Source organism: Aquarana catesbeiana, linkage group LG04, assembly GCF_042186555.1.
Source record: "Aquarana catesbeiana isolate 2022-GZ linkage group LG04, ASM4218655v1, whole genome shotgun sequence".
NCBI classification, from domain to species: Eukaryota; Metazoa; Chordata; class Amphibia; order Anura; family Ranidae; genus Aquarana; species Aquarana catesbeiana.
The window spans coordinates 463723354-463741177 of NC_133327.1; the positions used below are offsets into that span (position 1 = coordinate 463723354).

The following is a 17824-nucleotide window of genomic DNA, read 5'->3' on the forward strand; positions in this document are numbered from 1 at the left end:
AGTTAATTCCCCTAGTGAGTAGATTGCATTCATATTTTTGCTACCCAAATGCATTATTTTACATTTTTCCAAATTAACCCTCATTTGCCATTAGCTGCCCACCCCAATAATTTGTTCCAGATCTTCTTGCAAGGTTTCCACATCCTGCGAAAAAGTTATTGCCCTGCTTAGCTTTATCTCTTGAGTTGATCCTCTTTTTAATACATGGCAATATTCTGTTTGCTTTGTTAGCAGCAGCTTGGCATTGCATGCCATTGCTGAGCCGATCTACTAGGATCCCCAGGTCCTTTACCATAGTTAATTCCCCTAGAGGTTCTCCCCCCAGTGAGTAGATTGCATTCATATTTTTGCTACCCAAATGCATTATTTTACATTTTTCCAAATTAACCCTCATTTGCCATTAGCTGCCCACCCCAATAATTTGTTCCAGATCTTCTTGCAAGGTTTCCACATCCTGTGAAAAAGTTATTGCCCTGCTTAGCTTACTATCGTCCACAAATACAGAGATTGAACTGTTTACCCCATCCTCCAAGTCGTTTATGAACAAATTAAATAGGATTGGTCCCAGCACAGAACCCAGAGGGCCCCACTTTCCACCCTGACCATTCCGAGTACTCTCCATTTATCACCACCCACTGAAGTCACCCTTGTAGCCAGTTTTCAATCCATGTACTCACCCTATGGTCCATGCCAACGGACCTTACTTTTTACAGTAAACGTTTATGGGGAACTGTGTCAAATACTTTTGCAAAATCCAGATACACCACGTCTACGAGCCTTCCTTTATCTAGATGGCAGCTCACATCCTCATAGAAGGTTAATGGATTGGTTTGGCAAGAACGATTCTTCATGAATCTATGCTGATTACTGCTAATGATACCGTTTTCATTACTAAAATCTTGTTTATAGTCCCTTATCATCTACCCAAAGAGCTTGCATACTATTGATGTTAGGCTAACTGGTCTGTAATTCCCAGGGATGTATTTTGGCCCTTTTTAAATATTGGTGCTGCATTGGCTTTTCTCCAATCAGCTGGTACCATTCCAGTCAGTAGACTGTCAGTACAAATTAGGAACAATAGTCTGGAAATTACTTGACTGAGTCCCCTAAGGACCCTTGGGTGCAAGCCTTCAGGTTCCGGTGACTTATTAATGTTAAGTTTTCCAAGGCTATTTCTAATTCTGTCCTCTGTTAGCCATGAGGGTGCTTCCTGAGATGTTTCACGAGTATAAACTGCAGTTTTGGTTACTGAAACCCCCCCCAATTGTGAAGACAGAGGAGAAGAATAAATTCAATACCTTCGCCATCTCCCCATCCTTTGTAACCAGATTTCCTTCCTCATTCTTTATGGGGCCAATATGGTTTGTCCCCTTTTTTTACTGTTTATATACTTAAAGAATTTCTTGGGATTTTTTTTGCTCTCCTCCGCTATGTGTCTTTCGTGTTCTATCTTAGCCACCCTAATTGCACCTTTACATTACTTGTTGCATGCTTTGTAAAGTCTGAATGCTGATGATGATCCCTTAACCTTGTATCTTTTGAAGGCCTTCTCCTTTACGTTTATATGCATTTTTACATTGGAGTCATCCAGAACTTTTGTTCACTCTTTTAAATGTATTTCCCAATGGGATGCACTGGATAATGCCCTTATTTAATATGCTCTTAAAGCAAACCCATCTCTCCTCCGTGTTTTGTTCCTAAGGTTTTATCACAATTTATATCTTCTAGCACAGTTCGTAGTTTAGGGAAGTTGGCTTTTTTAAAACTCAGTGTCTTTGTATATATGTTTCCTATTTGTGTGATTTATACTGAAGCTAATTGACCTGTAAATCGCTGTTTACTAAATTGCCCATTATTTCCACATTCGTGATCATGTCTGTATTGTTGGTAATCAGTAGGTCTAGTAACGCTTTTTTTCTAGTTGGTGCGTCTACCATCTGACCCATGAAGTTGTCCTGCAAGACATTTAGGAACTGGCGAGCCTTAGACGAATGTGCGGTTCCTTCCACCCAGTCTATGTCTGGATAATTAAAATCCCCCATTATGATGACACTTCCCATCCTTGCTGCTAATCCAAATTGTGATAGTAGGTCCGTCTCTCCCTCTTCCCCCAGGTTAGGGGGCCTATAGCATACTCCCAGTATTACTTTCCCCTTAGTTTCATCACTTTGGAGCTCTACCCATAAGGATTCCACCTCCTCCCTTAGTGATGTCATCTCTCACATCACTTGTACATTCTTGATATACAGGCACACCCCTCCCCCTTTTTACCCTCTCTATCCCTGCAATAAAGGGAATACCCTTGAATGGTTGCCAGCCAATCATGAGAGCTGTTGAACTAAGTCTCTGAAACTCCTACAAAAGCTAAATCCTCCTCGTACAACAGTATCTCTAGTTCCCCTATCTTGTCCGGCAGGCTCGTGACATTGGTGAACATGCCATGTAGTTTAGACCGGTCACATACTGTCCTCTTATTGGGTGTTCACATCAGACAAAGAAGGATTTCCAGACACGACTGTAAATTTTTATGGAAATGGCTTTTCTGGTTTTGAGCAATGTGGGAAAGAGATTCAGACACGTCCATGTCCCTCAAGACCTGGGCTTCAACAGCCATACTGTTAAAGCCAGTGACTGAGAAGCAGAGTTGATTAGAGGGCTCTGAGAAAAAAGGACTGGTTTGTTTGGAAGAGTCTAGGGATCTGGTCTGTGTACTAGGTTCTCTTGGGTCAGATTGGTGCAATGAGAACCAAATTTTTATTTTTTTGCTCTATTTTGTGCAGCAGTTGAGGCGGAATTTGCAGCGTAGAAATACAATTACCTGGAACAGGAATTAGGTGAATACTGTGGCGTACTCTGATCGGGTGTCCCTAAGGAAGAGGGGCCCAGTGATTCAAAGCTCAACTCCAGGATATTGATAAGGTGTTTGGCTTCCTAGGGTAGCCATGTTCCCTCAACTGTGGAACAGTTGAATACTCCTCCCCAACCGGGAAGGCTGTTATCACCCTCCATGGGTGTGGTAGAAACAAATTTTTTATTGTCAAGTTTGGATTGAAAATCCGCCAAGTTCCTTGCTTGGCTGGAGAGGAGTATAAGGAGGTCAAGAGGAGGATCTCTGGGTGGTCAAGAGAAAGAGTGCTTGTTTCAGACCAACAAGATGTGAGGTTGTAGAGGCTTTGAATAGAATTGGTGAGGGATACAGCCACAAATGAGGCTACCATGGGGCCCAGGATCCTCAGAGAATTTCACTGAGGGAGGCCGCTTTGATCTTAAAATTCGAGCAGAGAGGAGGACATAAAACTCTACCGCCAGATCCTATACTTCACCGTGCAGCTGCAGCACCCTCTTCATCTCCGCCTCCCCTGGTCTCAGCATTCAGCAGACTCTGGCAGCAGACTTCAGCCCTCCTCTGGTCCTCCGCTAAACCCTGCAGTTTCTGCTTTCTAGCTGTGTCCCCAGCTTCTTCCAGGCAGCAGCACAAATTAAGAAGGGTGCACTGTGATGTAAGGGAGGGTGGAGGACTTGACTTCTGATGGTGGGGGGTCATGACATCTGATGGGGGGTGGGGTGCTTTGGACATTCACCTATAATTATTATGAGAATAATACAATTCGTTGACAGTTGAAAAGGAGGGCCTCACACTGCTGGTATCATCCACAAGAAACTTTATTTGAGACTGCTCAGACAGAACACCATGGCAAAAACCATGCCTGTCCGAGCAGTCTCCAAAAACTAAAACCAGTAGTAATCAAATGCAGAGACAATTATTTAATATGATAAAGAATATATACATTTATATAGTTTACAGATACAACCGACCCTTTGAGGCCAACCATAATGCTGATGCAGCCCCCAATGAAAATGTGTTTGACAACACTGCCCTAGTCCAATTAGCTGATACCTTGCAAACAGAAATTGCAGCAATAGTTGAGCACGTGAGGTTAAAGAGAGCTTTTAAAGGCGTCTCAAATTGTCTGTCAGCAGAATCGAAGGAAGATTTTCTACAGGCACAGTAAGATGTCTGTTTAAGACTGAGTTGGCATGGTCTACTACTGGAACTCACCACTTTTTAGTGAACTATTTTTTCCACTGGATAAAGTTCAGCAATGATTCTTGGAAGGGTGAATTTTTTTTTAGGGCTAACCCAAATTGCCACATTCTATTTGTTCCTGAATGGGGAATGTCTAATACTTAGTAGGTTTCTTAGTACCCAAGGGAGCATGTCAGAATGGAAGAGAATTAAGTGCTTAGGCTTTTGCACACAGTAGAAGTGAGCATATCTACATTAGCAAACATGTTGTGTGAAGTCATTACATTAGGTGTATGAGAGGCTGGGAGTGAAAAATCTTCTGCAGTCTCCTTTAACACTGCCTCAGGGGTCCCTCTTCATTCTTTTAACGTCTTTGTCATATAGAAGAGGCATTTCACTTTCTGATTCTTGCAGAGAAAGCAGGGGTGGAGAAAGACTGACGCTTGTGTGCTCTGGACAGTAATAGCTGTATTAAGTTGATTGTCAGAGGAAGTCTGGCATGGTCGCATACAAAATCTACCTTGGTCAAATAGCATGTCTGAGACAGAGTGAGACGTGTCTGTGAAGGAGTATGCAACAGCCCATGTTTTGATGACCCCATAGTGAAGTTCTCATGGCAAAAGTGAGACGGGAAGTGCCATATTATCTTATAAAGGAGAACTAGGCAGAAGTGGTGGTAATAATGCAGCCTATGGTGTGATAGAACACCTTACTCATCAACCATCAGTGAATGCATTTTAAACACAATTCCCAGTTCCCTTATAGTTTTAATGTAGACCACACTCTATTTTGGAAACCTGTAAAAAGTGAAGCTTCAGTACTGGTCCACTACAAGATAAATATGTCTTACCTGTTCAGGGTCCAGGTTTCGCCCACCAAACCCCTAGAGGAGTGTTCAGGGTCTGGGTTCCAAAGTGATGGACCACGGCCCAGGACCAGTATAATAGGATTTTTTATAACAGCTTACCAGTAAAATCCTTTTCTTGGAGTACATCATGGGACACAGCGCCTAAGTAATAACTTAATGGGTTATGGGCCACCTTCAGGTGTTGACACTGGTATACCCAATACAGGAAGTTCACTCCCCTATATAACCCCTCCTCCTTCTAGGAGTACCTCAGTTTTTGTAGCAAAGCAATATACTTAAACCCCATAAAAGAGGGGAGGGACCTCTGTGTCCCATGATGTACTCCAAGAAAAGGATTTTACAGGTAAGCTGTTATAAAAATCCTATTTTCTTTATTGTGCATCATAGAGCCACAGAGCCTAAGTAATAACTTAATAGGATGTCCCATAGCAATGCTGTTGAGGGGAGGGAGAGACAACCCGTAGGGCACACCCAGACCTGAGGACTTATACTGCTGCTTGCAGCACACTGCGCCCGAAGGCAATATCCTCATACCTCCTTACATTCACCTGATAAATTTTTGTGAATGTATGTACTGAAGACCAAGTTGCGGCCTTGCAGATCTGAGCCATGGAGGCCTGGTGACGCACTGCCCAAGAAGCACTAACCGACCTGTTAGAGTGCGCCTTAACTTAAAATGGGGGAATCTTACCCTTTAAATCATAAGTTTGAATATCACTTGTCGAATCCACTTAGCGACAGTGGATTTCTACGCCACCTGTCCTTTCTTAGGATCCTCTGGCAGAATAAATAAGACATCAGTCTTACGAATCTGAGCAGTTGCCTTTAAATAGGTTTTCACTGCTCTCACCACATCAAGACAATGTAGCGACTTTTCTTCCCTGGAACACGGTTTTGGAAAAAACGATGGCAGGACAATATTTTGGTTCAGGTGAAAACCTGAAACCACTTTTGGCAAAAAGCCTGGATGAGGGCATAACACCACTCTGTCCTCATGAATAATAAAAAAATGGCTCTTTACAAGAAAGAGCAGCCAATTCCGAAACCCTTCTTGCTGAGGATATAGCAACCAAAAATACCAGCTTCCTTGTCAGAAGGACTAAGGGAATATGCTGTATCGGGTCAAATGGATGTTTTTGTAACACAGACAAAACTAAGTTCAAGTCCCAAGTTGATTTAACTGGTAGATTAATCCGCATCACCCCTTGCATAAAACCCCAGACTAAAGAATGCGTAGCAAGTGGTCTTTGAAATAAAATGGATAAGGCTGAGACTTGGCCCTTAATAGTACTCAAGGCCAACTTCATCTCTACGCCTGATTGTAGAAAGGCAAGAATTCTGCCTATGATATATCTCCAATCCTTGGATTCGCACCAGGAAACATAAGCCTTCCAGTCACTATAATATATAGCTCTGGACGCTGGCTTCCTTGCACTAATCAAAGTAGAGATAACTGACCCGGAAAGCCCACGTTTCTTCAGAATGTGGGTTTCAATGGCCAGGCCGTTAAATTTAGCGTTCATAAAGTAGGATGGAATATTGGCCCCTGTGAGAGCAGGTCTGGCCTTAGTGAGAAGGACCATGGATCCTCCACTGCCATCTTTACAATTTCTGTGTACCATGACCTTCTGAGTCATGCCAGTGCTACCAGAATTACCGGCTTTCTTTCCAGCTTGATCCTGCAAAGAAGTAGCGGCAGCAACTGAATAGGGGGGGATTACCAGCGCATCTGTTCCGCATGCGAGTGGATTCCTTGTCCTGGACACAAAGTTGACTAACTTCATGTTGAATCTGGACGCTAGAAGATCTACATCCGGAGTCCCCCATCTTTGGCAAGTGGCCCGAAAAATGTCGGGGGGGGTGAAGAGACCATTCCCCCGGGAATAACTGCTGGCAACTTAAGAAGTCCGCCTGCCAATTCTCTACTCCCGGAATGAAGACTGCCGATAGGCACGGAACATTCAATTCTGCCCAAGTTAGAATATGGTTCACCTCTCTCTGCGCTGAGAGACTCTTGGTGCCCCCTTGGTGATTGATATAGGCCACAGCCATGGCATTGTCGGATTGGATCCTGACAGGACAATCCCTTAATCTGGAAGTTCAGGCTTTCAGAGCCAGACACACTGCCCGAATCTCTAGGATGTTGATGGGCAAGGCTCTTTCAGTTTTTGACCACTGTCCCTGGACAGTTGTTTTCTCTAGTACTGCTCCCCAACCTGAAAGGCTGGCATCTGTCGTTACTACTTCCCAGATAATTGGTCTGAAGGATTTTCCTTTCAGTAGATTCTGGGTTAGTAACCACCAACTGAGGCTTTGGGACACTCTTGGGGACAGCCGCATTGGCAAGTCCATAGCTTTGATCATTTTGTTCCAAGCGGACAGGATACTGTTTTGCAACAGTCTCGACTGGAACTGGGCATAGGGGACTGCTTCGAATGAAGCCACCATCTTTCCTACCAACCTCATGCAAAGGCAAATTGAGGGATTTCTTTTCAACCTGACCATTGGCATCAGCTCTCGTATGGAGCTGATCTTTGCCGGAGGCAAGAACACCTTTCTCTGGGCTGTGTCTATGATCAGGGCCCAAAAACTCCAGCTTTCTTAGCGGTTTTAAGGAAGACTTCTCTAGGTTGAGAATCCAACCCAGACTTTCCAGGTAACTGGTTTTAATGCGTACACTTTGCTCCAAGCGAGCCACTGACTGGTCTATTAGCAATAGATCGTCTAGGTACACCAAGGCTGTTATGCCCTGTGCCCTTAACCTGGCTAGAGGTGGGGCTAGTACCTTCATGAACACCTGGGGTGCTGTAGCTGGCCTGAAGGGCAAGGCTATAAACTGAAAGTGCTGCTGTTCTACTTCGAAATGCAGAAACTTTTGGTGAACGGGAAATATAGGGACAAGCAGATATGCATCCCTGATGTCGATGGACACCAGAAGTTCTCTTCCTTGTAGGATAGAAACTACTGACCTGATTGACTCCATGCGAAAGGAGCAGATTTTCAGGAACTGATTTATATTCCTTAGATCTAGAATGGGTCTGACATCCCCATTTGGTTTTGGTACCAGGTTTGAATAAAACCCCAACCCTTGCTCTTCTGTGGGGATCTGTATGTTCACCCCCTGAGCCAATATTCGGTCTGATGCTTGAAACAGAGGTTGCGTATTCCCTGGATCTCTGGACCGTGGAGAGGACCCATCTGTCCTGTATTTCCCTTCTGAGTAATGCAGAAGTCTTCCCCCCACACTGGTGAGGGGGGATGCCTCTTAGTATTGTGCTTTGCAGATTTCCGGCTCCAGGTTTTCTTTTGAGTCTGGGTCTGACCCTGAGGTTTTCCTCTAGAGTGACGGCGGAGGCCATCGCTACTGCCTAGAGGCGGATGCCCCTGGCTCAGGAGAAAAAGAGTTTAAATGAAGGACGTTTATACTTTCTTTTGACCGGTAATAGAGTACTCTTCCCACTAGAAATCGTTTGGATGTATTTATCCAAATTATCGCCAAATAGTTGCTCCCCATGAAAGAGGAAACTAGTCAGAAGCTTTTTGCAAGGAGCTTCGGCTGACCAATTTTTTTTAACCAAAGGGTCCTACGCATGTGTACTAGAACAAGCGCAAGGTGGGATGCCTGGTGAATAGAGTCCTTCATAGTGTCTATGGCAAAATATAAAAGCCTTTGGTAGTTCGGCCAACTCACGGGCCTGTTGTGCAGGGAGCTCTTTTAGAGCCTCTGTGAACTGGTCCTTTAGGGACTGACAGATGCCTATTGCTGCGACTGCAGGCTGAGTAACGGTCCCTGCCAAGGAAAAAAGAGGATTTTAACTGGAATTCCAACTTTTTATCTGTTGGATCTTTAAGCATTTGTGCATTGTCTACTGGACAAGTTAAACTTTTATTCACACTGAAAATCGCAGCGTCGACTGCTGGAACCTTCCACTTTTTGGTGAATTTCTCCTCCATGGATTAAAGAACGGAGAATCACTTTGGAGGGAGAAAAATGCTCATCCGGATGATCCCAATCAGCATAAATAAGCTTTTCTAGTAATCCATGGACCAGAAATGCATGAAAAGGCTGTAAAGGTTTTAAAGAGCCTAAGGAAGAAACCGGACTTTCAGCTAACTGTTAGGGGTAGCATGAAAGTGGAACGAACCATTTCCGTAAGGATTTGTACCTCGGATTGTGAAGCTGAATCATCAACTGTTGTTTCCTCCGCAGGGGAATAATAGGCTTGTTTTTACTCTTGATCGCCAGAGGGTAATACCTTACCCTGTCCCCATTGTTCCCTTGGTAAAGGGTTTGAAGTGGGGGAGGGGGATCTAGCCCGCTTCCTATCCACTTGGATAGAGGATGCGATTAAAGCCGCTAATCTTTTTTCTAGGCGCTGCAGGGCAGAGGAAAATGCATCTTCAGTCACGTATACAGGGGCTGAAGTGTGAGAAGCAGTTGCACCACAAATCGGTTCCAAAGACTCATCCTTGCTTGCAATATCTGGTATCTCCGGAGAGGATGACAGTGTGGAGGCATGACTGGAGTTCCCAGCGCCTGGGGGTGGAACTTTTGGTGCCTTTGTGGTAACTTTGGAAGCCATAGTGCTAAGCACAAAAGCAGAGGCACTCTAATGATGCTAAAACAACAATGTATTTTCCTGTACTGGAAATGCCTGTATTACACCCCTCACATGCCCCAGAGCTCCTGTGTCCTGTGTGGCAGACTCTTCACTTCAGCTACTCTGATAGAGACATTTTGTCATAAGAGCGTCTGCTTAAGAGATTTCTCAGGTGTTAGCCTGATTGGCATCCCAGCCTGTGTGCCGTGTATTCCACGTGGACGCAGAGTCCCGCACGAGGCGCATACTGCCTTAGGACACGCCCCTTCCATTGACCCGCCCTCCTCCTCTTTTTAAAACTGAACCTTAGCCCGCGCGTGAACGGCATTCGGGTCTGTGATACTGACCCGAAGGAGAGGAGGCTGCAGCCGCCATCTGGCATCTCGGGCAGGTCTCGTTACATGGGAGAAGCTGGCTTCCTTGCATTAGGAACAATGTTTTAAAGGCAGGTAAACATAAAAAATGTTATTATGTATAAAAAAAAAAAACGCCCTGCTCCCCTCCGGAGGGGCGGGCGGTGGATTTTATTAGCAGTTGAGGCTTACTTATAAGTGTGAATCAGCCTTAGCGCTGTCACACTTTGCCAAATAATCATGTAACACTGCTCAATAGAATTTTGTGTCCACTTAGACAGATGTTATGTACAGTGCCACAAGGTACAATACATCCTAAGTACTGTACCCCCAGCCCCTTAGTTTCCCCAATTGGGGGGAGAGGAATAATAATTAACCCCCTCCTGCGACACAAGCTGTTGTAGCTGGACACAAAGCTACTGAAAAAGGTATGTGTATCTTTACTCCCTCTAGAGGAGATTTTAAGGCATTACAATGTTTCATATGGAAGAAAAGGCATAGGTGGACTTTGCAGTTCCTAAGCTTTTCTCTTCTTTCCTTTTCCTCGCTGCAGGATACTGCTGAAAACAGACAGATCCAAACTTCACCTATCACGGCGGGCAGCGTTTAGTAAACCTTCAAAGACCGGGTCCCTTAATAGGGGTTCCACTCCTTTGGACCTGTATAGCACCCCTCAGGACAACTTTAGGTAATGTAGCAAGACCAAAAAGAGTCCTGGTTCCTAAGGTCCACCCCTCAAAGAGGTGTTAGAGGCAAAACCTCGCTCTTCTATGCGAGGCCCGGGTACCATCCTGTGGCCTCAGTGGCTTGGATGGATCCACTGTGTGGAAGTTATTTAAATCCAGCACGGATCCCTCCTGGAGCTCCTTAGAGCACATCTTCACTCGTGACCAACACCTTAGACACTGGCGAAAAAACTGAGGTACTCCTGGAAGGAGGAGGGGTTATATAGGGGAGTGAACTTCCTGTATTGGGTATACCAGTGTCAACACCTGATGGTGGTCCATAACCCATTAAGTAATTACTTAGGCTCTGTGTCCCATAATGTACGATAAAGTATCCTGCGGTTAATTACAAGCACTGCACAAGTGCTGAGGTGAGCACCCAAGCAGAATCCATTGTTTGAAGGAACATTACAGGCTGTCCCCACAAAGTTTTACCAAGGTAGCACTGATCCAGATGCACTACGTCTACTGTTAAATTAGAAGACAGTGAGTTCATTGAAGAATCCAAAGCTAAATAAATTAGTGAAGCAAATGATTTCTCTGTAAGGTAAAAGCGGTTCACCACCTTAGAACAGTCATCTCCAAACTGCAGCACGATGCGTGCCTTCATGCGGTCCATGGTGCATTATTCTTCCTACTGACAGCAACAATGGGGGCATAATTCTTGCCACTGACACCAACAAATGGGGCACTATTCTTCTATTTTTTTGGTAAAAGCTTAACTGAATGAGCTTGGTTACCAAGCTGTGCATGGCAGCCAAGGAGCTTCTAAATATAGTTCAAGTGTTACTAAACGCACAATATTAAAATCAGTCTGTATATGCAGTAAAGCACGCTTGTTATACTCACTGTGGAACCTAAGGGGTTAATCCTCTGTGTTATGTAAAAAAGATTTTTGATCCCGTTTTCTCCGATCTTCCCTTTCGTCTAGTGTTCCCAATCCATCTGCTGATAGTATGGAGCCTTGGAGGTATTCTGCACGTGATCAGTTTGGTGTGTATTGCAAGAGAGGTGTTTTGGGGGTTTTTGTTGTTTTGGGAGGGTGCATGTGATCAGCACAGGGCCGATCAGCACTGTCCACACAGTGGGTCAGAGGTCATGCAGCCTTATAGGACAGTCAAAGGAGAATTAAGAAACTCCTCCTACAAGCTTTAACCAGACACCGATATAAGTCATAAGACTGCTATATACTGCTGATGAGAAATGGTATTTAGCAGTTTATATTTACTAAAATAATTGCATTTCCATATTCTGTGTACTGTGGGAGACCAGATAAAAAAAACCTGGAAGCCGATTGGTTTCTATGCAGAGCTGCACCAGATTTTGCACTCTTCAGTTTTAGCAAATCAACCTCTATGTGTCTGTCTTTTCTATGTGCTTGTTAGAGAACATATCACTTCCCTAACTAAAGTTCAACTGAAGTTTTTAAGTTAACGAATACACTTCAAAAAGAGCTTATTCTGTTTAATGCCCTGCTCCTTTCATTTTAATTTTGGTTAAAGAGGTAGTAAACCGCCTTTGGCTGCATTCACACCTGAGTGTATCGATTTACTGGCATTTTTTTTAAGCTTTTTTACAGCTTTTTAGAAGCGTATTACAAGCATTTTACAGCTTCAGGTGTTTTTGTTTAGCTAATAGAAAGCAATAGGGTAGGAGAGGGAGAGGAAATTAGGGGTTTAGAGCTTCTATTTGAGTGTTTTTCTGCTCAGGTCAGACATTTCTTTTGAGGTCTATGGGGCCAAAAACACTTCTAACCTGCCAAAGAGAAACTTGGTTACTTTTTTGAGCTTCAGGCATTTTGATTCAGGTGACAGAAGGCTCATATGTGAACAGGGGCCATTGAAATGACTATGATTTTGCTTGTTGGGCATTTTGGAGCTTCAGAGCTGAGCATTTTACAAGCTGAAAAATACTCAGGTTTGAACAGGGCCTCACAGTTGGTTAATCCTGACAATTTTAAACACCTCTGAGTGATCTGAATTTTTGCACTGGGTGCTCCTAAATTTCCATCCCAGAGTAAGTCTGGTGAGCATTCTTTTTGTTGCTATCAGAGAGGTAGTAGTATGGGACCGTAGCAGTGTCTATCTAGAGACTGTACCCCCCATTGCATATTTACTCCCTTGAAGGAGGACTTACTCCACTGTTTATCCATCAGAACAAAGCCTCGCTTCTATTGGTTACATTGTTAGTCAGGTTGAAAAAAGACACAAGTCAATCTAGTTCAACCAATAAAAAAAGAAATTCTATTGATCATGGTGAGAGATAAATTTGTCCATATCAAATTCCTCTGCAATACCCATTATTGCAGAGGAATATGGTCACGTAGAATTTAATCTATTCTAAAAAAAAAAAAAAAAAAAAAAAAAAAAACACAACTTCAACTGCTGCATATATAACTTTTAGAAATCATCACAACTTAACACAATATATTATTTTGCGATTATACTTTATGCTGGATAATATGACAAACGTGCAAGGCTCCAACATTATCTTACCAAGAATTTTCTCAAACTCATCATCATCTACATCTTCTAAACTCTCCTCATCTTCATTCCGTTTATGCCTCTGTTTGTCTGTGGACAACTTTTTAAAGTATCTGCAATTCAGACGAAGAGCAAAGCAAGTGATTTGCATACACGTTCAAATTAATTTTAACACATATGCTTAAGTAAGTTTCAAATGAAACTGCATTAGTTAGCAATAAAAAGTAATTATAGTAGTGCTAATTAATACCAAAAGTGTGCTTGTTTAGGGACATGATGAATGGAGGCTTGGGGGTGCGTTTGTGTGTGAATCTTTAACCTCTTCCTGCCCAGCCTATTAAAAAATTACGGTTGGGCAGGAGCACCGTTCTAGGAGCACGTCTTAAGACGTCCTCCCAGGATTGCGCCATGGGCCATGCTCTAGCACAATCTGTCACCAACCGTGAAAAATCTTGATCACCTTCACAGAGTAGTACAGTGTTACTGTGGTAACACTGTATTGCTCTGTTCACTGTATGTAAAAAATAAAAAACTTGTAAGAAAAATTTTAAAAAAAGTAATAAAAAATAAAAAAAAAACATTTAGTTCTCAGGCACTTACTGACATGTATGGATGGTGCACTGAGCTATATGTGTGCTGCACTGTATTTCCTGATATGTAAAAAAAACAATGCATTCTGTATTCAGGCCAACTAATGGGCTGGCCGATCAATCGTTTATGAAAATAGCTGACAGCTATTTTCATAATCGATTAGTTGTTTCGACCCTAAAAACAATTCAGATGACTAAAATACGACTATAACTTAAATAGCATTCTAGTCAAAAGAATAAGACTAAAACTTAAAGTGGATGTAAACTGATTCATAAAATTTGAGCTGGACACATATCTGTAGTGCTTTCTTATCTCTCTCCAAAGCACTATGTCCCATAGCTGTCTCTTGCTCCGTAGCCCTGTTATCAGCTTCTCACACGTTCTCCGAGACGGGAAATAGAAGTGTGTGTCATGGGAGGTTGCTATAAAAAGATTAGCAGTGAGCTTGCCATCTAAGAGCAGAGCTCTGCACATTCCTTTCTTCCTTTGCCTATGAGGAGAGGGGGTGTTTGTGCTTTTCCTCCAATCAGCTGTCTTGGCTGTATGCCAATAATCCCCTCTCAGAGGTAACCAGGAAGAGAAAAACTTTAACAGGAAGAGCACTTTCTAAAGGATATATACAGATGAAGACAGCGAACATGCATGTAAAACTTTTGTAGGGAGATTTGTTTCATCTCTGTGTATCATCTGAGGCTGTTCACTTCACTGGGTATATGTGAGGGTTTACATTCACTTTAATTCAAAATTTGCTGCCAAAATTAACACAGATTTTTAAACACAATCTACACTTTTGAAAGGGTGTAAAGTGGGGAAGACTGCAGATATAGAAATAAAAAAAAATAAAAATATATATAAGGATTTGTTTAATCTCTGTATCATCTGAGGCTATTCACTTCACTGGGTATATGTGAGGGTTTACAAGCACTTTAAGCTTGCATTTGACACACAATAATGCAGTATTAGCTAGAAATTTTCATTTTTTTTTTTTAAATTGGAGAATTCACACGTGTTTTTAACCACTTGCCAACCGGGCCATAGCTGAATGACAGCTACAGCGCGGTCGGCTAGTTCTGGTAGGGCGTACTGGGGCCCGCACCTGGGAATGTCTGTGACAGTCGGGTCCTCCGGCCCAGCACATCATGGATCGGAGTAAAGGGCCAATGACAGTGGTCCTTTACAACGTGATCGCTCTTGTCCAATGACGGAGGGATCACTTGCTAACAGGTGCATGTCCGGGGTTCAGCTCTTTCCTCTACTTGCATGTTGTACACACCGATCAGTACAGCATGCGAGGAGGGGGACTGCAGCAGTACTCACCCATGCCTCATACATGCCCCATCAGTGCCTCATTCATGCCTCGTTCGTGCCCATATGTGCCTCATTCATGCCCATCTGTGCCTCATTCATGACTGGCCCATGCCCATCTGTGCCTCGTCCATGCCCATCTGGCCAAGTCAGTGCTCATCCGTGCCACGTCAGTGCCTCACAAAAGTGTAATAGGTAGTCAGATTTGTCTTATGTCCCTAGAGCACCTGACGGTGCCCCCGGGATGCTGGGTCTTAGAAATATCTTATAAATGGACAACAAACAAAATATAAGCGTTTTTATTTTCTTTCCACATTTTTCAAAAACTTGTGGAAAAAAATTACATTTTCAAAAGACTCATAATGCCTCATAGAATAGGTGTTTGCTTTTCGAAAAGGGGGTCATTTTGTGGGCGTTTTCATTGTCCTGGTGCTCCAGGGCCCTTTAAAAGTGTGATAGGCTATCAGGAAATTACTTGTATAATTTATGCTCCTAGAACGCCTGGAGATGCTACTTGCATGTTGGGTCTTTGTATGTGGCCAGGCTGTGTAAAAGTCTCACACATGTGGTATTGCCATATGCACGAGAATTAGCAGAATGTGTTTTGGGGTGTAGTTGCAAGTATGCCTATACAGCGTGTGACAAATAACTTGGTAATATGACAATTTTGTGAAAAAAAAAAAAATCTTAATTTTGCAAAGAATTGTGGGGAAAAAAATTACAACTTCAAAAAACTCATCATGCCTCTCTTACTAAATACCTTGAAATGTCTACTTTCCAAAAAGGGGTCATTTCGGGGGGTATTTGTACTGTCCCGACTTGATCGAGTCTCAAGAAATGAGACGTCAGTACATCAGGTGTTATCAATTTTCAATGATTGCCACAATAGCTTGTAGACTCTAAAGCCTCATACATTTGGTATGATTGTTGGCCAACCGAGCGTCTGATTTTTGTCAAAAGGGCGTGTGCCAGGATATTGTCTTGCATTCTAACGGTACACAATTGTCGTACCACAAACACAAACGTAGTGACGTACTACGAGGAATTTCAGCTCTTGAGCGCCGTCCTTTGGGTCCCTTCTGCTAATTTTGTGTTTGGTGAGCACTGATTCCGAGCATACGTGTTTGTACTTTTTTTTTTTTTGTAAATTCTTTATTTAAGAAGGAGGAATGTGCGGGATTACAGAAAACACAACAGGGTGAATCACAGTGAAATGTTCAAGCTGTACATCTCTATACAGATATTTACATAATCATGAGAGCACTTTATGTGAAATCTCCTAGTGGGATAAAGGCAGGATGTGTGTCTAAGGAATAGGAGTCCTCCGATCCTCGCATGACCCCTTTTTTTTTACCGGCATGTGCCGTTTTTTTTAAGGGAGTAGGCGAGGGATTGGAGCCGGTTCTCACCGACCCATCATTGTCAATATCCGATGTACTAACATCGCGTAGAAACAGAAAAAATAGGGTGCTGAAAAGGTAAGAAAAAGGTAGAGATGAAGAAAAGAAAGTATGAGCAAAAAACAAAAAAGGGGGGGGGGATGCGGAAGGTTAGGGAGAGAAATAGGGGAATGGGGGGGGGGGTGACGAAGAAATAAAATAAAATAAAAAAAAAAGTGTGTGTGGGGGGGTTAATACTCCTGTCCAGTCACATCCAGTCCAACTGGGGAGTTTTGCACTTATCCCCCTTCAAGGGGGTCCGTTTACTAGCTGTCCGCATTCCTCAGAGTAAATTAATTTGTGCCAGAAAAAAACATTTTTTGGAGAATTTCTCATTTAGGCCTTTTTACGTGGCCACCAAATCCTCCATTGCGTGTATGTCCGCTACTCTTTTCAATCAGGCAGCCACAAACAGAGGCTGGGTCTGCTTCCAATACAATGGGAAGCAGCCTTTCGCTGCCGTGAGAAAGAATGGCAATATAGATTTCCTGTAGCTTTTGCTTGGGATCTCGTGATGGTGCAAAAGGAAGAACTCGGGGGAGTTCGGTAACACATGATCCGTGAACTTCTGGACGATGCGGAGCACCTCTGTCCAAAAGGGCTGTATCAGCCGGCCTGACCAGAAAACATGAAGGAGTGTTCCAACCTCCTCCTCATATCTCCAACACAGGTCTGTGCTCTGGGGGAACATCTTGTGAATCTTTACTGGCGTGTAATACCAACAAGACATCACCTTGTATCCCGCTTCTTGGTGTCTTGCACATATGGAAGTTTTGTGAGAAAAAAGGATGATCTGCTCGACCTGCTTTTCTGTGAATTTTAGTCCCAGATCGCGCTCCCACCGGTCAATATAAGGAGGTCTAGCGTCCGGTTGTAGGGACACCAGTAGTTGGTATGTTAGAGAGATCGCGTGCCTCAGTGGTGACTGGTCCAGGCAGAGCAGTTCCAAGGGAGATAGTTGCCTCCCGAATGTGTCTGGTGCGGGTAATGAGCTAATGTAATGGGACAGCTGAACCTTCTGCCAGAAAGAGAGTCCCCTCAATGCCAGGCCGTCCATGATTTGTTGTCTGTTTTTCCATTGTCCGTCAATGAGAAAATGTCTAGCCTGTGATCTCTCAGTTAATTTCAGATCTTGAAATCTAGGGTTCCTAAGTCCCGGAGTGAGAGCCGGGGTGCCCACTATCGGGGTGAGAGAAGGGAGTGGTGCGATAGACAGGTCTTGGAACACTTTCCGAGCAGTCCAGATTGTCACCCCCACCGTAGGGTGGGATAATACCTGTTTCAGGAAAGGCTGCTGGCACCAGGGCAGTAGGTCCAAGTGGATCCCCGCCATGGAGTTTTCTATTTGTACCCATTGTTTTAGGGTCCCGTGTCTGCACCAGTCCACAATACGGGTTAGGTGACAAGCTGTGTGGTAGAGAATGGCGTCTGG

The 17824-nt window shown here is 43.6% G+C and overlaps 1 protein-coding gene across 1 annotated transcript in view; it reads right to left on the bottom strand.

The window, feature by feature from the left end:
- The window catches only part of CEBPZ (CCAAT enhancer binding protein zeta), a 259115-nt gene that overhangs the window by 40630 nt on the left and 200661 nt on the right, over nucleotides 1-17824 (bottom strand). Inside the window, exon 10 of the mRNA XM_073627558.1 lies at nucleotides 13070-13170. Within this exon, the coding sequence (XP_073483659.1) occupies nucleotides 13070-13170 (101 nt within the window). The remainder of the gene's footprint in view (nucleotides 1-13069; nucleotides 13171-17824) is intronic.